The sequence below is a fragment of the Aspergillus ibericus genome, assembly GCF_003184845.1.
Source record: "Aspergillus ibericus CBS 121593 unplaced genomic scaffold BO80scaffold_32, whole genome shotgun sequence".
Taxonomy (NCBI): Eukaryota; Fungi; Ascomycota; class Eurotiomycetes; order Eurotiales; family Aspergillaceae; genus Aspergillus; species Aspergillus ibericus.
The window spans coordinates 80,447-104,447 of NW_020292130.1; the positions used below are offsets into that span (position 1 = coordinate 80,447).

At 52.8% G+C, this 24,001-nt stretch overlaps 12 protein-coding genes across 12 annotated transcripts; 6 read left to right on the forward strand and 6 right to left on the reverse strand.

The window, feature by feature from the left end:
- Window positions 1–530: 530 nt before the first annotated feature.
- On the forward strand, window positions 531–2,583 carry BO80DRAFT_147802 (sugar transporter). The gene is made up of 2 exons (XM_025713751.1): window positions 531–2,166; window positions 2,217–2,583. The coding sequence occupies exons 1-2, from the start codon at window positions 920–922 to the stop codon at window positions 2,488–2,490; spliced, it is 1,521 nt and encodes a 506-aa protein (XP_025573189.1). The 5' UTR covers window positions 531–919; the 3' UTR covers window positions 2,491–2,583.
- A 463-nt stretch (window positions 2,584–3,046) lies between these two features.
- On the forward strand, window positions 3,047–3,397 carry BO80DRAFT_147772 (uncharacterized protein). The gene is made up of 2 exons (XM_025713750.1): window positions 3,047–3,255; window positions 3,324–3,397. Exons 1-2 carry the CDS (start codon window positions 3,134–3,136, stop codon window positions 3,364–3,366), a joined length of 165 nt encoding a protein of 54 aa, XP_025573190.1. The 5' UTR covers window positions 3,047–3,133; the 3' UTR covers window positions 3,367–3,397.
- BO80DRAFT_147620 (uncharacterized protein) lies at window positions 3,194–4,392 on the reverse strand. The gene has a single exon (XM_025713748.1). The coding sequence runs from the start codon at window positions 4,118–4,120 to the stop codon at window positions 3,428–3,430; it is 693 nt and encodes a 230-aa protein (XP_025573191.1). The 5' UTR covers window positions 4,121–4,392; the 3' UTR covers window positions 3,194–3,427.
- A 692-nt stretch (window positions 4,393–5,084) lies between these two features.
- On the reverse strand, window positions 5,085–6,455 carry BO80DRAFT_456950 (SDR family oxidoreductase; the record flags this gene model as incomplete). The annotated part of the gene is made up of 4 exons (XM_025722200.1): window positions 5,085–5,683; window positions 5,752–5,941; window positions 5,991–6,130; window positions 6,176–6,455. The coding sequence occupies 4 exons, from the start codon at window positions 6,453–6,455 to the stop codon at window positions 5,085–5,087; spliced, it is 1,209 nt and encodes a 402-aa protein (XP_025573192.1).
- A 423-nt stretch (window positions 6,456–6,878) lies between these two features.
- On the forward strand, window positions 6,879–8,619 carry BO80DRAFT_411456 (uncharacterized protein). Its single transcript, XM_025717971.1, has 6 exons — window positions 6,879–7,373; window positions 7,422–7,441; window positions 7,498–7,602; window positions 7,649–8,042; window positions 8,097–8,204; window positions 8,264–8,619. The coding sequence occupies exons 1-6, from the start codon at window positions 7,241–7,243 to the stop codon at window positions 8,563–8,565; spliced, it is 1,062 nt and encodes a 353-aa protein (XP_025573193.1). The 5' UTR covers window positions 6,879–7,240; the 3' UTR covers window positions 8,566–8,619.
- A 1,400-nt stretch (window positions 8,620–10,019) lies between these two features.
- On the forward strand, window positions 10,020–10,751 carry BO80DRAFT_446968 (P-loop containing nucleoside triphosphate hydrolase protein; the record flags this gene model as incomplete). The annotated part of the gene is made up of 2 exons (XM_025721577.1): window positions 10,020–10,352; window positions 10,431–10,751. 2 exons carry the CDS (start codon window positions 10,020–10,022, stop codon window positions 10,749–10,751), a joined length of 654 nt encoding a protein of 217 aa, XP_025573194.1.
- A 1,018-nt stretch (window positions 10,752–11,769) lies between these two features.
- On the reverse strand, window positions 11,770–13,239 carry BO80DRAFT_147918 (putative D-arabinitol dehydrogenase ArbD). Its single transcript, XM_025713755.1, has 4 exons — window positions 12,646–13,239; window positions 12,520–12,595; window positions 12,046–12,471; window positions 11,770–11,996 (listed from the first exon to the last, which is right to left on the reverse strand). The coding sequence occupies exons 1-4, from the start codon at window positions 13,097–13,099 to the stop codon at window positions 11,816–11,818; spliced, it is 1,137 nt and encodes a 378-aa protein (XP_025573195.1). The 5' UTR covers window positions 13,100–13,239; the 3' UTR covers window positions 11,770–11,815.
- On the reverse strand, window positions 13,195–13,845 carry BO80DRAFT_147845 (uncharacterized protein). The gene has a single exon (XM_025713753.1). The coding sequence runs from the start codon at window positions 13,746–13,748 to the stop codon at window positions 13,290–13,292; it is 459 nt and encodes a 152-aa protein (XP_025573196.1). The 5' UTR covers window positions 13,749–13,845; the 3' UTR covers window positions 13,195–13,289.
- Window positions 13,846–14,645: 800 nt separating this feature from the next.
- On the reverse strand, window positions 14,646–17,638 carry BO80DRAFT_147895 (acetyl/propionyl/methylcrotonyl-CoA carboxylase subunit alpha). The gene is made up of 5 exons (XM_025713754.1): window positions 17,377–17,638; window positions 17,122–17,320; window positions 16,967–17,064; window positions 15,293–16,916; window positions 14,646–15,034 (listed from the first exon to the last, which is right to left on the reverse strand). The coding sequence occupies exons 1-5, from the start codon at window positions 17,529–17,531 to the stop codon at window positions 14,978–14,980; spliced, it is 2,133 nt and encodes a 710-aa protein (XP_025573197.1). The 5' UTR covers window positions 17,532–17,638; the 3' UTR covers window positions 14,646–14,977.
- A 405-nt stretch (window positions 17,639–18,043) lies between these two features.
- BO80DRAFT_436522 (uncharacterized protein) lies at window positions 18,044–19,041 on the forward strand (the record flags this gene model as incomplete). The annotated part of the gene is made up of 2 exons (XM_025720955.1): window positions 18,044–18,121; window positions 18,178–19,041. 2 exons carry the CDS (start codon window positions 18,044–18,046, stop codon window positions 19,039–19,041), a joined length of 942 nt encoding a protein of 313 aa, XP_025573198.1.
- A 38-nt stretch (window positions 19,042–19,079) lies between these two features.
- BO80DRAFT_426974 (isovaleryl-CoA dehydrogenase) lies at window positions 19,080–20,875 on the reverse strand. The gene is made up of 6 exons (XM_025719896.1): window positions 20,608–20,875; window positions 20,460–20,547; window positions 20,305–20,399; window positions 20,017–20,252; window positions 19,670–19,947; window positions 19,080–19,613 (listed from the first exon to the last, which is right to left on the reverse strand). The coding sequence occupies exons 1-6, from the start codon at window positions 20,789–20,791 to the stop codon at window positions 19,199–19,201; spliced, it is 1,296 nt and encodes a 431-aa protein (XP_025573199.1). The 5' UTR covers window positions 20,792–20,875; the 3' UTR covers window positions 19,080–19,198.
- A 152-nt stretch (window positions 20,876–21,027) lies between these two features.
- BO80DRAFT_386461 (putative 3-methylcrotonyl-CoA carboxylase, beta subunit (MccB)) lies at window positions 21,028–23,396 on the forward strand. Its single transcript, XM_025717017.1, has 2 exons — window positions 21,028–22,608; window positions 22,675–23,396. Exons 1-2 carry the CDS (start codon window positions 21,167–21,169, stop codon window positions 22,964–22,966), a joined length of 1,734 nt encoding a protein of 577 aa, XP_025573200.1. The 5' UTR covers window positions 21,028–21,166; the 3' UTR covers window positions 22,967–23,396.
- The last annotated feature ends 605 nt before the right edge of the window (window positions 23,397–24,001 follow it).

Below are 24,001 nucleotides of genomic sequence, written 5' to 3' on the forward strand. Positions count from 1 at the left end.
TGGAGGGCCCTGGAATGCACTGATGACCTGTTCTGACTCGGTGAGCCGCTGCCACACCCTCGTTGTGACTTCATCCCGCGTATGATGTACTAACCTTAGTATAGCCGCCTCCCAATCAGTCGCTCGAGATGGAATTCCATTCAGGACTGCCGACCGGTTGATGGACCTGAGTATCGGACAACATCCGTTTCTCACGCCCTCGGATAAAGGCACTCGGTTTTTAAGACACGATACCGTCCGTAACGTGGGTCTGGTCTGTATCGGAGTGCCTGGACGCGGGGCTAAAGCCTGGGGTGCTTGCTTATTGCGGAGATAGAAAGAACCACGGTTGGAATGCCCCAGAGAATCCCAGCCCTTTGATTGGTGGACGGCGGCAACGGAACCCGACTAACCAGGACCCCCGGCCGTCGGAGAGTCGCCGCTAGTTCGACAACAGTTAACCAGTGCTATGCATAAGATCCAACCATGTGGCGTCGGCTGGAATATCAGAGACATTACGGCCACCGTACGCCGTACGGCTGAGGCCCGAGGATCCATCCCTCCGGTGAGAGGGTGAGGTATCGCCTCCCCTCTCTACCCCGTACGGAGTCTTCGGTTCTGACTCAAGTCGCACATCGGTCTCCGTCTCTCCCTTGCATGCGGGGCCATGTTAGCCATGGCAAGCGTATGGACGTCATCTCGGCCAGGTCGGTCGGCAGCAGTCCGGTGCTTAGAGGGGGTGGAGGTTCATCAGCCCACATACAGAACCCCCACGGTTGATTGCCCCTAGGACTAGTGCTCTGTCTGTTGATTTTTCTATGCGCCGGTCCCCCAGGAAAGACAATGGCCAGTCTCTTTTCCTTTCTATCTTCTGCCTCTTTCCTCCTCCAGAGCTCTCTCTAAACTCCTGAGAAGCCCGGTGCTACGGAAATCAGGCACAATGCAAGGTCAAGCGCTTCGTTACGCCCAAATTTTGTTGGTCGCCTGCCCCTCCTTCATCTTATTCGGTTACAACCAGTCGGGCGTCGGAGGACTCGATGCCTTTCCCTCCTGGGTCAAAGTCTTTCCAGAAATCGATACCATCCATACCACAGGAGCCCAGAAATCCCACAATGCCACTGTTCAAGGCGCCGTGGTCGCGTCGTACACGATTGGGGCACTTTTTGGGTCTTTGATCTGTACGATTATCGGTGACATGCTTGGTCGTCGCCGCACAATCTTCTCTGGCGCATTGATTGCATTGATCGGTCAGGCGCTGGAGTGCACCGCATACTCCCTGGCTCAATTCGTGGTGGGCAGAGTGGTTCTGGGATGGGGTGTCGGCATGCTGAGTGCAACTGTACCGGTCTGGCAATCGGAGTGCGCCCCTGCTGCTCAACGAGGTCGAAACGTGGTGTTGACAGGCATGTTCATTGCGTTCGGTTTTGCTTTGACGCAATGGGTCAATTTCGGTTTCTATCAGATCGAGAATTCCCCTGCGTCCTGGAGGGGTTCTCTTGCCATCCCATCGTTGTTTTCCTTTGTCATCATGGGCAGCATCTTCTTCCTTCCAGAGTCCCCTCGCTGGCTGGTCATGAAGAATCGGTCTGACGCGGCGCAATCCACTCTGGCGTCCCTGAGAGGCCAGGATGCGGACTCGTTGGAGGTTGTTGGGGAACTACGAGCCTACGAGATTTCCCTAGAAGAATCATCAAACAACACACTTAAGCTCAGCGACATCTTCACAATGGGAGAGGAGAAGCTCTTGTATCGGTTCCTTTTGTGTGTCACTCTCCAGTTCTTCCAGCAGATGACTGGTGGGACCCTCATTTCAGTCTACATTCCTCTCATCTTCCAAACCGATCTCGGCCTCGGGGCCAGTCTGTCCAAGATCCTGGCCGCATGTGCATTGACGTGGAAATTCCTCTGCTGCTTTGTGGGCTTTGCCATTATTGACCGCATGGGACGGCGGACGGCGTTCATGGTCAGCGGCGGCGGCATGGCCCTGTGCATGCTGGCGTTGGCGGTCTCGAACTCTTTCACTAACAACCATACGGCTTCGATTATCTCCGCCCTGTTCATCTTCATTTACAACTTCTTCCTGCCGATCGGCTTTTTGGGCGCCAACTTCCTTTACCCCGCCGAGGTTGCCCCTGCTCGTCTTCGTGTCGCCATGCAGGCTATCTCCATTGCCAACCAATGGCTATGGTATGAGCTCGTTCCCTTCCTTCCAACCCCGCTAACCTATTCTCTTCTAGGATGTTTGTCGTTGCGATGATTACCCCGGTCGCCATTGACGATATCGGATACCGTTACTATATCGTGTACGCCGTCATCGGTGGCATCATCCCTCCTACAATCTATCTATTCTATCCCGAGACCAAGGGCCGGTCCCTTGAAGAGGTGGACGAGATTTTCCGCGACGCTCCCTCCATCTTCGCTGCCGTGTCAATGTCGAAACACTTGCCGGTCGGAGACAGAATCCTGGAGCGTGTCATTGAAGAAAAGGCAACGGTCGAGGAAATAGAGTGAAGGAATACAGCCTAGACGAAAGTTACGACATCATGTGTGCCAGATAGACATAGATCTGCACTAGAAATGCTACAGACATCTGCGATGTTATTGAAGATATCCATACCTTGCTGTTGAGAAGTAGCTGTTTGGCTGGAGATAAGAAGGCGCAATAATCAGGCGACAACCATTCACTCAGCCGGTCGATGTCCCAAATTTGTGATCATCTTCTTTCCGCCCACGGTTTTTACCGGGTTCTCCCATCTCAGCCACGGCGGCCGTGTTTGACTCGTCGACTGGCAAGTTTCAGCTCAATTACGGTCAGTGTGTTCTGCATCTTGCTTGTACTATGTATCTTCTCACCAGTCATTTGACTTTCTTCCAGATCCACCACGAATACCAGATATCAGACTATTACCGTGTCAGACCCCACTTCAGCAAAAATGCAGTTTTTTCCATTTTAGAGATGCAAAAACTTCCTTATCCATAGTGGATGCCTGGTCACCGAAATGACTGGTCCGATATGCTTTCTGGCATTTGCAGGACGGTACTTCGCCGACAGCTGATATCATAGCCTCTTATGCAGTCCTCCTGCAATGCTATATGCTATTTCCTGTGCACGCATTGGTGATTATAGGAGATACTGCAATCCAATGTGGGTGGTATGATCTGGACAGTGGTCTGTTTGAGGGATTTTGGAGACACTCCATCGGCTATTCATTCCGTTGTGCAGATGCTCTTCCAGCTGATTATACTGATTTATGGTAGTCTACATCTAGCCAGGATGTGAGCTACATTCTTGTTAATGGTGTTAAAATGTCTCCATTTATCTGATTCATCCGATCATCTCTCAGAGTAACCCAAGCTCAACGAGATCAAATCATACCACAACAGTAAGCAACCAAAGCAAGTCACAACGATCGGCAAAGTCCCCTCATAACATCTCAAACTAATCCTCTCACAAACCCCAAACATACGCTTTGATAAGCGCTTTACCACGACTATTGCCCTTCACCAGAGTCTGATGCGTATGGCCAATATCCATGGCCTCATAATTCTCCACCTCATACCCTCTCGCCTCCTCACAACACGCACAGGCAAAGGTACAATGACCCACGAACCCCGGCCTCGCCTGACTCCTCTGCTTCTTGCAGCACCCACAACCTCTCGCACAACAGCCACCCCGCGCCGCACACTCATCCTTGAGCCATTTTGACAGCTGCCACTTCTTCCTCTTCCAGTGCGCCTTGATCGCCCTTTCAAACGGCTTATCACCCTCCGTCCTCAGCACAGAGTGGTACGTCTTGTCCACCGCCTTCATATACTTCTCCAGTTCCTTCAAATTCAGCTCCACCACATTAAGCTCATCATCTAAATCGCATACCACTTTCTTCTTCATGGCGCAGTCCAGCTCGGCGAGAATGGCCGATCGTCTCTGGAGAAACATGCCCTCGTATTGAATGTTCATGCGACGACTGAAGTCGTTGGCGAGGAGGATGCTGATGGTTTCGAGTTCCTGGGCGTCCAGCCCGCCCTGTCGAGTTTGCTGGAGTCGACGGAGCTTCTGGGCTTGTTTCCATGCTCCCGTGGTGTCGAGACCGGACTCGAGGACGCGGAGGATCCGATCGAAGAGGGAGTGCTTGGAAGACATGGCTTGAGATGGGGACGAATCCACAGCAGTAATAGGTAGATAGGTAGGACGGGGTCGTGGAGTGGAGGGAATGAGGAAGAGGGGACTGAAGATATTTCCCAACAAGATGTGCTTTTATCGGAACTTACTGCCATGTTTGATGTCATGATGGCTAACTGTCGGGAATTGATTCTCGCTCGGCTTGTGACGATTGCATCCGTGGAAGGGCCCGCTGCTGTTCATTTGACGGGAGTTTGAACCCATCCCAACGCCATAGAATACCCATCCCCAACCATTTGGTGTTATCTGAACGAGGTAGTATTGCTGATGTTCTATGTGATCATAATCGGAGAACCATGTGCTGTAAGCGCAGTCCACCCAGTGTCTACTACTTTCACAAGAAACATTCCAGCTATCAATCTCTTCCTATCCTTTTTGACCCAAAACAATAATCTCCAATAGCGATGGAAGCAGATTCCCGTCCACGCGAAGAAACCTACCGCTGCAGTAGCTTCTCATCCCTTCACCCAGTATATATCAAGACCCTACGTATCCATCTAATCCATGTGTTCTTCGTTCCCTTACATGTTACTCCTTTCCAGCTCCATCATAATTGACCATAATGTTCTAGAAAAGCACGTACCAGGCATCAACCCTGCGAAGAAACGACCCACCATTTCGGTCCTTCACGAACCCCCAAATCCCCAATCCAATCCATCGCGATCATCCAAGCCACGCAACGACAAGAACAATTGACAGCCAGACAACCCAGACAAAAATCAATTTGATTCCCCGCACCACCAGCAGTCACTCACTCCATCAAACCAATCCCGCCCTGTCTTGGTCCGTGTTACGTGCGGGTTTGTTGGTATTGTTGGTCACCGTTGGGTGCTTTCTTGTTGGGGTGGAGGAGTTGGGGAGTCGTTGATGGGTGTGAGGTGGATGTGAGATGGATGTATGGAGAGAAGAGAGAAGACACAGTAATTTAGTTCTTCCAGTCCTCCTGTTTTGGAATAATCCTCTCCTGAACCAAAAGATCAAACACCCGGAAATACCCATACGCCACCGGATACTCCTCCGTGAACCCCACACTGCGGATCTTATCCAGACACAGATCGCGATCACGACCCAGGAAGCTGAATCCAGCGGCAAGGAAAATCCACGTCGCCTCGGAGATCTCGCGCGGACGGAGACCATACTCCTCGCACATCTTTTGGTAGTCGTCCTGGTGGGCGATCCACCACTTGTCGATGCCCTTCCAGCCCTTGTCTTCGGGACTAGCACCTTCAGCTACAAGACCAAAGAATTCGCACATTTTGGGCCAGACGAGGGACCATGGGGCGGGGGTGGTGCTGTCGGCCGTGTTGAATGCCTCGCCGTGTGCTTGGTCGGGTTTTTCGAGGGACAGGTAGAGCTCGGAACGGGCGATGATATCTTGTGAAGATGGGGTATGGGTGTGGATATAGTTGGTGTAGGGTCCGGGGAAGACGACTGTGGCACCGGGGCCGTTGACATAGCGGTATAGCATCAAGTAGAGCGCGAGGGGTTCGACGTATGTCATGCTGGTGGGGACTGGAACGTGGCCTAGATACCGATGGTATCAGTATGGTCAAACCAAGACAAGCGATAGGGAGGGGGGCAAGGATACGCACCGACAATCTGATCCGGTCGAACCTCGCACCATTTCCAGGTTTTCCCCTTATTGGCTTCCTTGATCAAATCCACCTGTCCATAGTAGAAGATCTCGTCTCCCCACGGGGAAGGAATGCGCGGATTGTCCTCGCGCAAGGGAGGCTTGATCTCGATGTGTTCTTGGTATCGAAACACCGCGACGCCATAGTTCTGTGGCAATCAGCCAGAGTCCGTTGACGGGTACTGAATAGGTACCTACGTTGGTTCCAGTTTGAAGCACAAAGAACTTCAGGTTCTTGCACAACCGGTCGACCGCGTGCACGGCGTTATATGTCATTCCCACATTGATTTCCCGAATAGCCATCACATCCATGGAGTATGCGGTGGCATTGGAGTAGGCTGTATCGTCAGACAATGACCGTTGCCGGTAATTCTCTTACGTACCAAGGTAATACACGTGGGTGACTTCCTCCAGGTTGGGAACCTTCTCTTGCAGCTGGGACATCACCTCCTCCAAGCTTCCCCGCAGATTCACGCCGCAATGCAGCTCCAGTCGAGGGTCATGCGGCAAACCACTTTTCTCTATGGGCAACGGCCGATTCGTCAAGCCGATCACTCGGTCAAAGGTGGTGGGTGTGGGGTAGGAAAGAGCACATTTGGTGACGGCCCAGCCGGAGATTCCGCTGGCCCCAAAGACCAAAGCAACCTTTTTCGATTCAGCCATAGCGATTGTTGTGTTGTTTGGGTTGCTGCGACAAGAGATCAATGGGTGCGGGTCTTGTCAGGCTTTATTGACAGGGAGGGCATATAAAGAGTACTCCGTACGACAGGGGAAATTGCGATTGGTGTCATGATTCAGAATTCACACTACTGGATTCGGCGGCCCCACTTCCCTGGCCCCGCCAAGAGGCCACTTAGCTGCATTCAGGGTTCGGGGCCGCCCGAACCCTGACAGGATGGAACGCCATTCGTGGAATCGCAGCCAGTGGATTCAACGGCCGAGGTCCGCGGCACTGCCATTGAATCATTCAACTACGAACTAGTTATCTCTCTATCTATTATTGACTAAAATCATCGGTTATGCGCCTAGTGGTGCCGGTGGAAATTTGGGGGCCGAAGGATCATGCCACTCGGCCAGCAACCGAGAGACAGCGGCAGCGCATTGATGGCACACTCCAGGGCTTGTTTCCCACCGATCTTCGATTTTCCGCATTGGACCAGGAGCAATGGCCACGATCCTACCGATCATCATCACAGAACAAACTTGTCGCTGCGTCTAAGCTCTGTAGCTCCAGGCGGTTGGGAGTGAATGTGCCTGTGGCAAACCCACTCCTCAGTCGATGCGCCGGTGTCATCATTCGATGCTAGTCGAATCCTTAGGCCCATACCTCGACAAGGATGCTGGTTGCTTCTGCCGCCTGCGAGGCATTTGGGTCGCATACTTAGCGTGCTGATTCCCCCTGGGGTCATGCTCGCCCCTGGTCAGTTGTCACTCCCCACGCGTCGAAGATGGATGTGTCCGAGAATCGACATGCAGCGATCTTTGGCGTGGGCATTGGGTTCATCGTGTTTGACTCCATCATTATCGCGCTACGCATCTATGCCCGCGCGTTTATGCTGCGCGCTCTGGGGACGGATGACAGTAAGTCCACTGAACCTACTTCGAGGGCCAGACTAACGGGATATCTAGTTCTGATGATAATCGGCGCAGTAAGCGACTTTCTACTATACACCCGATGGCCTCGACTCACTTGAAATTCCACCAGATTCTCAATTTCGGATTATCCATCACAATCATGATCGGATCCCAGTACGGAATTGGAAAACCCGCGCTTGCCATTTCGGAAAGCGACACCGTGCCCATGTTGAAGGTATGCCCCTTATTTCCGACCGTCCACTCTCTCTGACCCTGACCAGTGTATTTGGGTCACCCGGTTTCTCTACACGCTTTCCATGGGGCTGGTCAAAATGTCCTTGTTGTGGTTCTATCTCCGTCTCGATCCCCGCAAATACATGCGCTGGGCCGTCTTCTTCGTCATGTTCTTCAACATTGGATTATCCCTTGCGAGCTTCATCGGCGCGTTGGCGAGCTGCAGGCCTCCCTCTTTGTTCTGGACCAATCCAACATCGAGCCACTGTATGCCCCTGGCACAACAGCAACGCTTTTATGAGGTGAACGGCGTCTTGAATATCGTGACGGATATCTTGACATATCTGCTCCCGGTTCCCATGCTCGTGGGGCTACAGTTGTCTTGGCGCAAGAAAGGGGCAATTCTGGGGATCTTTGGGCTGGGGACTTTGTCCATTGCGGGTGCGTATCAACTGGGATTCGTCCAGTGAATCGTTGCTGATCGATTGATATTAGCGGCCTGCGTTCGGTATGATGTTGTCATGAAGCTGTCGACGGCCAAAGACGATTATTACATGATTTTGGCGGACTCCCTCAACTGGTGCACGATTGAGGCCTACGTCGGTATGTATCCCCTCCCCACCCCCTCCAGAGACAAGCGCCCTCTAATTGTCCGTCTACAGCCATTTTCTGCGGCTGCGCTCCCTCCCTCTCCGTCCTAATCAAGGCGCGCCTTCCTGCTATATTAGGTTCCAGGACTACCAAACCTCAAGATAGCGCGCCAACGCCTGGGGCCAGCTATCTGCAGCGACGGAACCCTCTGAAAAGTAATCGGCGTCGGGGACTGGGCGATACGACGCTGGGCAGTCAGGATGCCATTGTTACGGTCAGCAATCCTGACCTCAATCAGGAGGGGATTATGATGAAGACGGACATACAGATGAGAGTTACAACCCGAAAGTCGACAGATGATATAAGTTATTAAGGCCGTATGATGACGGCGAGGCCAATATGACTTTCTCTTACTAGATAGAGCAGGAAATTTATTTCGTCTATCATCTCTAAAATCCCCCATCCCACCACCGCCGGGTGGTCTGCTGGCCCTGGTGATGACCGACCGTCGCATCGAACTGGACATCGCACTCTCCACTAGTACTGTTGCACCATCTGGCGCTCATCCGCACAGCGTTCAGCCCATCAGAAGTGGCATTTCACCACTATCCACCGCTTATAACGGGTCACTACGAGTGGCTCCTCAACGAAGATCATCTCATCCAGGTCGGGGGATCGACCGATCAGATTGAGATTGAACGGCGCGGGGATTGTATCACGTAGCTTGCAGAACACTTTGCAATGTTCCCAAATCAGCACTGGAACCAAACACCCTACGCAGACGCGTATCCATGTAACCTGGGCCAGACCTAACAGGCTGCCCTATGTCCTGGGCTTGGCGAGAAGGGTTAGTAGACCGGCATTACTATAGCACCTGTAAAAGTCTAACATATATTGTGCTTGGATTAGAACAACCTACTCGCGCTGAAACGTGAGAAGTAGTAGCTTCCAATGCCATCAGGCCCTCACTGAAAACAACTTGAATATGCAAGAAAGGTAGGGCAAAGAGAACTGGTACGAATTGTTTCATCTCAAAGTAACAAAAAACCTATCAACTATCGACAGTAAGATATAGATGTGACCCTTTTATACTCCGTGTATCGAACATTAGCGAGAGACATCATTATCTTGCGGTTATTGTTGGCAGGATACCCTCTTCCTACACCTTCTCAATCCGGCAGGTCATATCTCCGCCTTCAACTGTTGTAAGCTTCTTCACTCATGGCTCACCCTGTTCTGTAGAATACATGTCCCTAGAACTGAATCTCAAGCCAAGGACAAATATCGTTGTCTTCCCTCTATTTCAGACAGTCAATGCATCGGGAATCCACAACTCGAACACATGAACGATCTACAAGGAATGAGAGATACATCATATGATGAATGCCTCCCTGTACACCTTGCTCTAGATCACAACTTAAGCTCTATTCTATCGAGTTAGCGGCATGCTTAGCCGGTATGCAACTATTTTTCGTTTCATGTGTCCGTTAATATCTAGTTAGAGAGGCGAGAGCTGAGGGGTGAGTGAATGTGCCGGGAGGTGAGACGTTCAGGCAGTGCATCCCTAGAAAGTAATCTCCCCTATTTTTCTTTCTCTTTCTCTCCCCTGCATTTCGTTTCCTCCTCTATACATTTCTCTGGAGTGTCTTTGAGCACCGAGCCTGGTTTCGGTTCTTAGTAGTTTTTTGAGCTTCTGGCAATCTAGAGACTTCGTTTTGGCTATTCTCAGATTTCCGCTTTGAATCATTTGAGAGCTCTGGAGGTTCTGAACAGAGTCATTCTTCTCGATCCGTGCAATGCCTGTTCCGGGGCATTCTTACTGCAATGATGAACTCCACCACAATCAAGCAGGAGAGACAGGACGCCGGCTGGCCAGACGAATGCCATATCGCCGTGGTGGGAGCAACTGGGGCGGGCAAAAGCTCCTTCGTGAATGCCTTGAGGGGAATTCGAAACGGGCACCCCGGTGCTGCTCCAGTAGGTACATCCGGGACAACTCGGGAGGTGCACCGATACCTAGGGTATAATAGCGACGACTTTTGGATCCATGATGTCCATGGGGTTGGTACCGAATCGGTGGAGGCGGCAGGATACTTCAGCGCTTACAATCTACGCTTATATGATTGCGTTTTGGTGGTCTATTCGGACCAGCGTCGAGCGGTAGGTTATTGCTCCCTGTCATGCTGCTTCAGGCTTTTTGGTGCGGATGGAGTCTCACTAATGAGTGTGCGTTGCAAGGTCGATTTGCGAATTCTCGAGGCCTGTGACTATCGCCACGTGCCGGTCTGTCTGGTTCGAACCCAGTCCGACCAGAGCATTCGCAACATTGTGTATAATTACGGCATGGCCTTGGCCGATGCAATGGAGATTCTCATCGAAGACATCCTTGGAGACATTAATAGTGCTTTCCATGCAGCCGAACTTCCCGACAAATTGCAACAATCTGTGTTTCTGGTCAAGAAGAATGGACTGTACAGCTCTGTCACTGGTTGTGGGGGTGGGAAATATGGCATCAACGAGCAATATCTTGTGAAAAAGCTGAGTTCTGTAAATCGCTGAGGAGGACGGACGGCTCTCTGAATGAGCCTAGATGAAGTTTGGAAGGTCGTGATTTCACATCGTCATTTCTTCGAAGTTGTTCCCACTGCCTCCCCATTCGGATGTACTCTCACACGAGTGATTATCATTCAGCTTCTTGTGTTCCTATCGTCTATCAGCTCGTTCTTGAGGCAACAGCTCTCCCGGTCCTATGAGATTGTATCCTCTTTTCCAAGCAGCAATCTTGTCCTCCGTGGATCCCTGTATCTTGGTAATAGCAATGATGAGATGCGCCTGACTTGACCATTTCGATATCCTCGAGGTGGCGAACGAGCAAAAGGTCCAGAAAGTGCATTGCAGACGTCCTTAGTAGTCCTTCCATAGAATATAAACTGACACATTACATAATGACATACATTAAAGGAACATTTCCCACACCAAGCCAGGGCGACTTCATTCTAGTACTATATTAACCTACTATTGCGCAGTACATATTGGCAACATGATAGGGAATAGCGTCCGGCATAGACATATCTTGTCTGAGGGGGTTACTTACATTATATGCATATACTAAGAAAGGGTGAGATTGGTATACAATGTGTCTTGACTCAAGGTGACGCTAGTCAAGATCAGGAATGGAAGTACCATGTCATGTTATGGAGGAGTTGGTGCCTGGGGTCTGTCTAGGCGAATCGAATCTCAACCGAATGGGTTCGTTGCTACCAGTGGGGTCGGTGAATGTCATTAGTAAGATCGTCGACTATGACATACCACTCATATATACAGTACTCGGTCAAGTGATGAAGGATGATAGTGGCAAAACCGACATTATATTATGATGATATGTTGATCATATCGATGATTATGTATTCCACAGCAACAAAACCAAATGCTTTTCATGTCCTGGTATGCTCCGACAAGGGCCCAAATCAGATTTCGTTAGAACATATGCAATCCGTAAATCATCCCAGAGGTCAACAAGACAATTATTAAACACGGCGCTAGAATAAAGCCGGTATTATAACGGACCGATCTCCGGGTAATCCTGTACATCATGTCACGTAAAAGAGATGATTCACAATGGTTCAGGTGAGAGTGTAGCCACCGTCAACACGGAGGTCAGCTCCCGTAACGTAGCGAGACGCATCACTGAGCAGGAACGTCACAGCGCCCATCAGGTCCTCGGGGGTACCCATCTTGCCGGTGGGGATGAGGGAAATCCACTTGTCGCGGAGCTCGGGGTTCTCTTCCAAGATCTTGCGGGTCCTGGGCCATGTTAGTAGTTTTCATCATGGCAATTGGCACAGATACTTACAGCGCAGTCAGCATGTATCCAGGGCTTATGCAGTTGACGCGAATGTCGTGGCCAGCCCACTCAACGGCAAGCGAGGATGCAAGGTGACGGACCGCCGCCTTGGCCGCGTTGTAAGGAGCCTGGGGCTGGGGCACGTTGACAATCGCACCAGACATGCTACCAATCATGACAATGCTACCAGGGGCTTTCCGCTCCATCAGGTGCTTAGCGACCCCGGTAGCGAATAGGTAGGTACCATCCACGTTGACACCCCACAGCTTCTGGATTCGGTCATAAGGGTAGGAGATGGCGTCAAAGTTCTCGGTGAAACCAGCCGATGTCACAAGGTGATCGATCTTTTTGTGCTTCTCGAGTACCTCGGCGATGGCGGCGTTCACGGAGTCGGGCTTGGACACATCGGCATAATGAGCGGTGACAGTTGGCATCCTGTCATATCAATTAGTACTGGGCTTCATTAGGAGACAATTGACATACTGATCAGCTTCCAATCCCGGGTTCTCCTTCTGGAACTGCTCCACGAGCTTCTTAGCCTGGTCCTCAGCTTCCTCCTCTGTAGTGCGTTAGTAATTGCACAATCATCCCGATATACTCAGCACGTACTGTTCAGGTCGACAATGGCCAGGTCAGATCCCGAAGCCACAATAGCCTGAGACATGGTCAAGCCCAGACCACGAGCACCTCCAGTCACAAGGGTAACCCTGTTCTCGAGAGAGAACTGGGCTAGGGTGCGCTTGAAGTGCATTCCACCACGGCCCTGGACGATCGGAGACCGGGGCATGTTCTCATCATCCGGGTACTCAATCTTGACATTTTCATCAGTACGAGCAAAGCGACCTTCTGTCTCGCCTAATGTGCCTTCGGGGGCCTTCGTCGTGGCTGTCAAGAATGGGTCCTTCTTAATATCGTCATCGTCTTTGTTGAAACGCGAAGCGCTCGAGGAGAGGGGGCGAACGAATGTGTTTAGCGATGGCCGTGCTGTAGAAACCAACGCAGCTAGGCGCGAGGACTGGAAGACAGCCTTTGCGGCTTGACGAGCGACCGCGGGTCTGAACATTGTGTATAGCAAAAGAGAGACTAGGGGATAACTATATGATTGACGTCAGTGGGCAACAGTGATCACCTAACGAAGGTATCGGTGAATGAAAGACAAACAGGAATCAGGAAAGATAAAAAATCGAGAAGATGTAGAGCTACTTACCTTTATATGCAGTCGACAGGGTGGATGAAAGTGTGAGGAAGCTCCTCTACATCAGGAAAAGAGAGTCGCAGTGCTGAAGGCGAAACACCTGGATCAATCGGGACAGTGTGACCACCAGGCGGCGAACCAGTGGAATCAAAAAGAAGATCCTGGGGAGCTCTCCAGGCGATGAATGGTCACAGCAGCCTAATTCCAGCAGAATAAGGAGCAGGGAATGTGAGAGGTAAGACAAGGAGCATCGAGGAGCACCGCCAATTGCGGTGAATCTGGGGTACTGCCAAGGTAGCGAGAACATGTCAGGCCAGCGCAACTGCCAGCGTGATTCAGCTGACTGGCTGGCAGAGAATTTCTCCTCCATTTTGTTTTGTGTTTTGTTTTCCTTATTGTCTGAGGCCAGCCAAGTGATGTCAGGCGGTGATGGAACCTTGGGCCAGGCCTCAACCGCCCTGCAACGATCGGAGGATCTGCCCCTCGCCTCCCGCGTGACTCGGCCACGCCTCAGCATACTCCGTCGATAACCTTGACACCAGGAAACCTCATTCAGTCGTGCTTTTCTGTCTGACGAATCTCGTATCGCGTTACCAACCTACTCCGTATCTACTTAACACTTTATCTGCTGACCGACCATCCCCGCAGACTGCCCGGTGCCCCGATCTCGGGCCTCGATTATTCAGGATGCCGTGGCTGGCAGCCCGAAGCAATGCGAAACCCAATGCATCGGATCCCCCAGGCTAAGTACCGGCATGAAAGTTGCTTCTTAGCTCCCGTCTTCACTTCAATGGTTCCCTGTCCGTCTGTTCACCTGACCACGATCCATCAAACTATCAGCAAGCACCTAAATATATCTCCTATCATATCCACCGAGGCCACCTCGCGTGGAATCAATTACCTGATGCAATTGGAACAAAGCCACCCTTATCAACCACGCCAGAAAAGTCTACCCCGGCCTGGAACCATGGTTGGGTGGCACGCCTGCGGCCTGCACGTACTTTCTAACTGCAGATGGCCATTGCCGCACAAGCAGGAGATCTTCCTCTTGGGCGGCGAAATCAAATCTGAGTGGCAAACACAAACGGACATGAGTAATGTTTGACCCCGGACCTAGCTCAATTTCCCCCTCCCAGCTGTCAAGTGTCAACAATTAAACGTAATTTCCCCGTGGTTCTGGCCGGGACCCATATATTGATGGGTCTGGAGGTGGTGACTCCGGGCATCCGTGCGCTCCCCGGTGGGTGCGATGTGGAGACGCCGATGGGTCGCGGTGCAGTTAGCTCCGTCGGGATCCATTCAAATACTCAGTACAACAAGGGTGAGAGATGTTTGCTTTGGAACGATACTCCAGTGTTTAGAGTGATACTGTACCCTGTGCAGAGCACAAGTCTGAGATAAGATCAGTGGCTGCATGGGTGAGCAATTTTGGGAATGTAGGAGTCAGATTGCTACACATGTCAGATTGTTTCCCCCAAAGACTGGTCATGCACAAAAGCAATATCGATGCCTAGGTGTCCACATGACATCCAGCAGCTTTCACTCCTGCCGTGTCGGGGCACCCGGGATCGGCCTTCCGTTGATTGATTGTCCATTGTCACCGGAGATGAATCGTCTACCGTGTATTCTGCAGTAACTCCATACATGCATTCCATATCCAGCGCATTATTTCAGAGACCCCGGATTCTGTCTCCACACCCCTCAAGTGCTTCGCCGCTGCCGATGCAGCCGGTGACTACGTATCCCTCACTCACCGCTCTCTTCTTCAAATTCAACCAGCGGCGTCCCACTCTTGCATTGGTCCTGCGAGGTACCTGTTAGTCATCGCCAGCAATGGGTTGGGATGGGGGAGATTTTCGAAACTCCAAGGAAAGCTGTGGAAGGTCGATGACATGGTCCGTGCACAGCCCGTGGCCTTACCAAGGTCTGGCCGGGCCAGAACCCGACCCTGGTCGACTCCGGACTCGGGCCAGGCAGTCCTCATCATGCCACTAAGCGCATACGGAGCATGTAATCTGGTGGCTGGGCAACAATACGACAGGGGAGGGCCGCGTGACTTACTCCTTGTTGATGTACCACTTTGGCAATGGTCCCCCTTTGCGGGCTGCGGATGACCGTTTCCATCTTCATACTCTCGATCACCACTAGGGGCTGATCCTTCTCCACCACATCGCCCGCCTGGACTTCGACTCGCAGCACCTTGCATGGCATCGGTGCAAGAACGCTGTTCGTCACGTCCTTCATTCCCAATGCCTTCTCCATCCACTTCGCTCGGGGTATCGTCAACCGGTACTGCGTCCCTCGTTGGAAAGCGATGATGGTATCTCCGTCGCGGATCACCGTGGTGTCCAGGCGGGTGTGGGGGAAGAAGGAGGCGACAACCCGGGAGGCTGGGTCCCGCTGGCTCACCACTTGCTCAAATGAATGGCCTCCAACATCGATATCGAACGTGTTGTCACCCGTTTGTTGGACCCGAATGTCAAACCTCGTGACATTCTTTGTCCCGGGGCTTAGCTCAGCCAATGATATCTGGCGTGCCTGATACCCCGAGCCAAAGCCTACGGCAGAACCCTCAAAGCTGGCTTGCGTCCCCGAAACGGGGGCAGAATCATGGTGGAGACAGGCCAAGGCCACTTGAGCCAACACCTCGGGCGCAATCGCCTCCCTGGTGAATAGCTCTTCGCGGTGCTTCTCAATATACCCGGTTTCCACATCTCCGCTGATGAAATCAGGACTCCGACAGATGGTCTTCAAGAACTCAATGTTGGTGATGGGACCCGCGATCTCGTACTCCTCCAGCGCAGTCGCAAGTTTCCGGATCGCGTCTTCCCGCGTGTTGCCTCTCACGATCAGTTTGGCGATCATGGGATCATAATGCGCCGAGACATCGTCGCCCGCGACGAACCCCGCATCGATCCTAACATCATCGGTAGTGGCGGGAGTGCGAACATGGAGCAGAGTTCCAGAGTCCGGGATAAACCCCTGGTCAGGGTTCTCTGCGTAAATCCTAGCTTCGATAGCATGCCCGCGGCTAGCCATAAATGCCTCCACATCTTCCTGAAGCAATGGAAGTGGGGCGCCTTCTGCGATCTTCAGCTGCCAGTGCACGAGATCCTGTCCGGTAACCATTTCAGTGACGGGATGCTCCACCTGGAGTCTGGTATTCATCTCCATGAAGAAGAACTCGCCAGTGTCATTGTCAAAGATGAACTCCACGGTGCCGGCACCTTCGTAGCCGACAGCCAAAGCGGCCGATCGGGCCTTTGCCCAGATGTCCTTCCTCGTGGCATCGGGTAGATGGGGAGCCGGGGACTCTTCCAGGATCTTCTGATGTCTTCGTTGTATGCTGCAATCACGCTCACCCAGGGCAACAGCGTTCCCGTGCTTGTCGGCGAACACTTGGACCTCGATGTGACGGGGGGTGGTGATGTACTTCTCCACCAGTACCTGATCATCTCCAAATGAATTCAGAGCTTCCGATTTCGCGGACTGCAGCTGTGCTTGAAATTCAGCTTTGGTGTGAGCGATACGCATTCCCTTGCCGCCACCTCCCTTGATCGCTTTAATTAGCACGGGGTATTTGATCTTGTCGGCCTCAGCTTCGAGAAAGTTGACATCCTGGTTGTCGCCATGATAGCCCGGTACACAAGGTACACCAGCTGCCGTCATGATCTTTTTGGATTGGCTGCACAGGCGTTAGCACTTGGCTCACGTGTATACGCCGGATCGGGTTACCTCTTGTCTCCCATGTCTTCGATGGCCTTCCAAGGAGGGCCAATGAAGACCAAGCCCGCTTCCGTACATTTTCGCGCAAAGGCCGCATTCTCACTCAGCTGGAATGGTCCGAGCGATTAGTACCATCGCAGCCCATGTGTAACGGGCACACTCACAAAGCCGTAACCAGGGTGTATCCCTTGGCAGCCCTCCTTCTTGGCAATCTCAATAATTCGATCTCCATCGAGATAAGCGGAGACCGACCCCAAGTTGAAGGCGAAGGGTGAGCTCAGCGCGTGTTGCGCCTTGCTATCTGGATCAGTGTAGAGCGTCGTTACTCGAATTCCGTGTTGAGCAGCGGTCCGACCAACACGTCTGTAACAGGTAACGCAGTGTCAGTACCAGCAAATCACCAGGATCGTCAGACGAACAGTGCAATCTCTCCTCGATTCGCAATGAGGATGGAATCCAATGATTTCGGGGACTTGGGAGCCGTGGAGGACACGGTGGAGGCCGCTCTTCTGAACCTCCGAGCTACCGGCGGCCCCAGGCGGGACGAAGTGCGGAGAAGAGAGGAGAGCGGCATGGTCAGGATAACAGACGCCGCAGATCAGTGCCACGAGAATAGGTCAACACCAAACAGAGAGCGGGTTCATAAAACAACTGGCATATTCAAAGCGCAGGATACCAGGTTCTGGAGAACACCAAACCCGACGGCGACCGCAGCCGAGCTTCTTGTACGGCCTGCAGCGCACCCCTTGAGCCGACGCAAAGCGCGGCTGCGGGGAAGCCCGGCACGTGATGGGTGCGATCCACCCGCCGGTTTTTTCAAGACTCCAGCCAGCCCATTGCATCACTCCCAGCCTACGCCCGTCGCATAGATCTGCGCTTCTGTGTTTACCCCAGTCTGACCTTGACGGAATAGTCGCTTGGTTGCAGCGCTTACTCATTTCTCATCCAATTTGTCCGCGCGCGTTGCGTTACACGTCTGATCTTGCCTATTTGCCAATCGACTACCAAGAACCCCCGAATTCTCTCTGCTTACGCCTTCCTCACCACCACATCCATACCACATCCATACACATACATCTCGCGACCATGTCCGACGACGAAGAGTTTTACGACGAATACGACGAAGACATCTTCTGGGTGGAAGAACCCGACCCGACCGTCGCCGTAAGTGCCAGAACAGATTCTTCCCCAAATACACTCTAACATAACCATCCCCCCAGGACGACCTTGCCGCAACAGCCACTGCCACCAATGACTTCATCTTCTATGACGACCCCGCTCTCGAAGCCGAAGACTTCTTCAGCGACTGGGACGATCTCTCCGACGACTACTATGACCAAGACCCCACCGTAGTCCGCCGCCAGCGCGCCCTTAATGCCCTGTCCCAAACCCCAGCAGCGGGTATCCCGCCTACAAAACGCACCCGAAAGCCCACCACCAAGACCCCGCAGTTCGATATGGCAGCATTCCAGGGCGTCGTGTGGAAAAGCCCCAGTGATGAGGTCAAGATCGCGCTGCATGAGCCGGGCGCGGGCGAAAAGGTGGCCCTGCTGAAGAATTGGAGGGAGGTGTTTCGGAATTCGCATCCCGCGATTGGGCGCGTCAGGGTACGAAAAGATGGGAGGGAGTGGGTGGCTGGTGCTGGAGTGGTGGCTGCAGAGGATCTGTATAGTGATGAGGATGAGGATGCAGATGTGGAGGACGGGGATGAAGATGATGTGGAAGTGGACGTGGAGGAGACAAATGGAGAAAGCAATGGGGTGGGTATTGAGGAGCCCGCTGATCTAGAGATTGTTGAGCAGGAGGAAGAGGCGGAGGTCAACGGCGATCACCCCGATGCGGTCGAGCCGGCTGATTCCCTCGAGGTCAAGAAGTCGAAACCGAACGGGGTTGTCGCGATCGCGGGCAAACCAGCGACAAGAGGTCGGAAGCGCAAGGCTGGAGACGAAACTTACCCCGTCCCGGAACCGACCAACAGGCCAAGATCGAAACGCATCGCGACTCAGAAAGTTGGGGAGACGAAAGAGTCTCACTCCGCACCACCGTCGGGCCCGGTGAGGCGGTCGGCCAGAAATAAAAAGTAGTGTTGAACTGTGTATAGAAATGATAATGAGACATGAACATACAACTTGACATATGGTATGAACCCTAGATAATCCGAGCATGCAAGTCTGGTGGTATATGTGACATGGGAGCAAACGAACAGGGCCGGACAAGATAAATGCAAAGGGCCAATAATGTCTATGCAAACTCCTTGTTAAACGCACGCCCGATCACCATTCGTCGGATCTCGCTCGTCCCAGCCCCAATCTCGTACAGCTTCGCATCCCGCAGTAACCGTCCCGCGGAGATCTCGTTGATGTACCCGTTTCCGCCCATCAGCTGGATCGCGTCGAGGGCACATTCCGTCGCCCTCTCCGCAGCATAGAGGATCGCGCCGGCGCAGTCCTGCGTCCGGATCAATGCACCGGATGGCTCGACAGCCGAGTTGTCGATCTGTCGCGCAGTGGCGTATGTGTAGGCCCGAGAAGCCGCAAGCTTGGTGTACATGTCCGCCAACTTACCCTGGATTAGCTGGTTGTGGGCGATAGGTATACCGAACTGCTTGCGGACGTGTGTGTAGGGGAGGACAAGATCGAGAGCGGCTTGCATGAGACTGTGGTATGGCTATGTTAGTATCATGGCCGATCAATGAGGAAAGGTGGAACCTACCCCAGCGGGCCAGCGCTGAGCACAAGGCGCTCCAGATCCAGGCCCTCCATTAGAACCTTTACACCGCGGTTCACCTCCCCAAGGACATTTTCCTTCGGCACGAAGACGTCCTCAAAGATGAGCTCGCCGGTGTTGGAGCCGCGCATGCCCAGCTTATCCAGCTTGCGGGCGCAGGAGAATCCCTTGAAGGTCTTTTCCACGACGAAGGCCGTGATACCCTTGGAGGCCTTTTCAGGTTCGGTCTTTGCGTAGACGACAATGTAATCTGCGTCGGGGCCCTGTGGGTTTTAGGCATTGCCTGGTTAGTACTTGGATTCTCGTCTGGGAATGAGGCATGAGAAGCTCACATTGGTAATCCACATCTTCGTCCCGTTCAATAGCCACCCACCGTCGACGGCTTTGGCCGTTGTCTTCATGCTGACCACGTCGGATCCGGCAGAATGCTCAGACATTGCAAGGGCGCCGACTTTATCGCCTGATAGAAGACCAGGAAGGAAACGTTCTTTTTGTTCGGCTGTTCCGTTCAGGGAGAGCTGATTAACGCAGAGCTGGGAGTGTGCGGCGTAGGAGAGGGCGATGCTTCCTGGTACCAAGAGTGAGAGGGTTATCAGTAGCAGTTATATCAGAGTATTTACCAGATGACCGACTGATCTCCTCCATGACTATGCAGTGAGCCTGATACCCCAGCCCCAGCCCACCGTACTCTTCATTGGCCGTGATGCCGAGGAACCTGAGATGATGTTAGCTTGACGACCCTAAGATTAATGCATAGAGCTCTTAAAGCACACACCCAGCTTCACCCAGCTTCTTCCACATCTCCGCCGGAAACTCATTCTGGGCGTCGGTTTGCGCGGCCACTTCCTCAGGAATTTCGCGCCCTTGATTCGCAAACAGCGGTCAGTATAGCCCAGTAGAACATGTTGAGGGTCATTACTCACGGGTAAACTCTTGCACGCGCTCACGAAGCTCCACCAGATCCTCTTCCGTGGGAGGGATAAAGTCCTTGGGGTGCTTGGTGACGAGGGTGCGTAGTGCGGGGGGCTGAATGAGGGGCTTCCTCCAACGGGACAGCGTCCGGGAGGAATTGCGGATGAAGAAAGGGAGTTTTGGGAGAGCGGCCATGACGCTGGGTATACAACAGAAGAGGAACGCTGAAGCTTCGAGATTGAATTGAGAAGAGGAAAGAAAAGGTTTGGCTAGGAAGGGAGGGAATTATGCCGCCTCGGATGACGGCGTGGAGGATAGTTGATAAACCCGGGGGTGGGCACGGTTACCCGCGGCAATCATCGCCGCCCTTCTCCGCAATGTCACCTGCCTGTCCGCCGCGTCGAGTCGGCGTCTGCACCATCTTCCTCCATTGCCAACTACAAAAGTCCCTCGTGTGGCTCCTCCAACTTAGATAGGTCATGCTATAGTTCGCACGCAAGATATCATTCTCAGAGACCCTCTTGTCGGACCCTGAGTATCGCCAAATCATCCTCATCCAGCATCCCCGCAATGCGCGCTCCGTCTCCGCTCCTGCGGAGCCTGCGATCCAAACCATCCGCCCTTCCCTCACGTTGTCTCCTCGCGCGACAACGCCCAACCAGGTCACCCTTTCTATCAACCTCCAGATACATTGCTAGCTACACGCATCCTCACCATGCATCCGCTATTTCGGTCCTTCCCACAACAGTGGACACCTCGTCTGCAGACTTCAAGGACAATGCCCAGCAAATGCAGGAGCTCCTCGACCGAATGAACAATCTCCACAGTACCATCTCCCAAGGAGGTCCGCAAAAAGCAAGAGACAAGCATCTCGCCCGAGGAAAGATGCTTCCCCGCGATCGAGTCACGGCCTTGATCGACCCAGGAACGTCCTTCCTGGAACTCTCCCCCCTCGCAGGCCATGAAGTCTACTCCGACGACGTCCCCGCAGGAGGCATCATCACAGGGATCGGAACAGTCGAAGGAGTCAACTGTATGATTGTGGCCAATGACAGCACTGTCAAGGGAGGCACATACTACCCCATCACTGTCAAAAAGCATCTCCGCGCACAGGCAATTGCTCAAGAGAACAAACTCCCTTGCCTCTACCTCGTCGATTCCGGCGGTGCGAATCTCCCCCACCAAGCAGACGTCTTCCCAGATAAAGAACACTTTGGCCGCATCTTCTTTAACCAGGCTCGCATGAGCTCTCTGGGCATTCCCCAGATATCCGTGGTTATGGGTCCCTGCACCGCCGGAGGAGCATACGTTCCCGCTATGAGCGACGAGACTATCATCGTTGAGAACCAGGGCACCATCTTCCTGGCTGGCCCTCCTCTCGTCAAAGCTGCCACAGGCGAGGAAGTCTCCGCCGAAGACCTCGGCGGGGGTCACCTTCACAGCACAATCTCAGGCGTAACAGACTATCTTGCCGTCGACGACGCGCACGCCATCATCCTCGCCCGCAGATCCATTTCCAACCTCAACTATCCCAAAACGAATCTTCCACTTCAAAATCTCCCCAGCGATGCCATTAAAGAGCCTCTGTATGACCCAGCAGAACTGAACGGAATCGTGGGTACTAACCTTCGTCGCCAAATCCCCGTCCACGAAGTCATCGCCCGTATTGTCGACGGCAGTGAGTTTGCCGAATTCAAGCGTGACTATGGCACCACCCTCGTCACCGGTTTTGCTCGTATCTTTGGGCATCAGGTCGGCATTGTTGCCAACAACGGGATCCTATTCTCGGAATCCTCTCTGAAAGGCGCACACTTCATCGAGCTCTGCGCACAGCGCAAGATCCCCCTGGTCTTCCTTCAGAACATCTCCGGCTTCATGGTCGGCGCGGATGCGGAGAAGGGCGGAATCGCAAAGAACGGTGCGAAGCTCGTCACAGCTGTGGCGTGCGCAGACGTCCCTAAATTCACAGTCGTCTTTGGTTCCAGCGCCGGCGCAGGCAACTATGGAATGTGGTAAGTCTGAACCAATAGGTGCATCCGACATGTGTCCCCCCTAAGCTAATCATATTTTTTCTCCAGTGGCCGCGCCTACTCTCCTCGGTTCTTGTTTATGTGGCCCAACGCCAAAATCGGCGTCATGGGCTCCGAGCAACTCTCCGCTGTCATGGAAGCTGTAGGCCGGACGGCGGATCCGGACCTGAAGGCTCGGATCGATCGCGAGTCGGAGGCGGTCTTTTCGTCTGCTAGACTGTGGGATGATGGGGTTATTCCTCCTGCGCAGACGAGACGGTTCCTGGGTCTGGGGTTGGCGGCTGCTGTGGGCGGAAAGGTAGATGATGTGCAGACTCGGTTTGGAGTGTTCCGGATGTGAGGTATTTTATACAAGTGATGGCATAGCCACAGGAACACTTGGTGGAGTGGTTTGCATTTTGAACTTTTATTAGCTAGTGAGTTATTAGCACCTACGGTTCCCATGGATGAGAAACATACTCGCGAGATGTGGTTCGCTCTAGCCAATCATGTGCGCTTCTAACCACGTTGATTGAAAAGAACTCCTTCCACGGTTCAACTTGATAATCGACAGCATCGGATACAATAAAAATTGTTTCCAGTATTATATCTGGCCAACATGTCTGTCCACAGGTGCCTTTGTATGGGTTCTGCTGTATTGATGATCTCTCTGCATCCCCTCTATCGACCTGACAGGAAATGTGGAGACCAAACCTGCTTATCCTCAATCCTAATGATACTAAGATTTACAAGAGCATTTGGCCAATCTGTTTGGCCTCCGCAAAGTGTACACAATGTCATTCTATAGTGATCTTCTACCCTCTGTTGCCTACGTTTTGCAGTGTGAAGACAACATACATGCCGGCTAAAGCTACAATGCCAGGTCTAAAGAAGTGCCTGAAACAGCCTACCTCCTGCCAAAGAGTAGCATTTTCTGTCACCTGTGGGGTGCCTGATGTTGTCCGTGGCGGGCACCCTCAGTCACGCCTGGGATGGAGATGCACCGAATGAAAGATGCCGCAACAGGAATCTCCTTTCATCCTATCTCACTCAGACCAAAATAGACTGGCTTGCAGATGGTGGGTCTCACTAAGTGATCCTCCCCGTCATAGCCCCGATTCTCGCTGGGAATCATGTCAGGCTGAAGCCATCCAGGATCTGATATACGCCGTACTCTCCATCCTATGTTCTGGACACCGAGGAACTGCACCCAACGAGCAGCCTCAACGCTGCTCTCGCACCCCGCTCATAATCTCACAGTCGATCTAGCTCCCATTCAGTGGTCTGACCGTCTGTTGCTTGCTTGTTCCGAGTGTCGGCGGCCCTACCAGTCCGACAATAGGAGGATTCCCTAGCTCACGGCCACCTGTTCCACCTATCCAAGTCCTCAAAACAT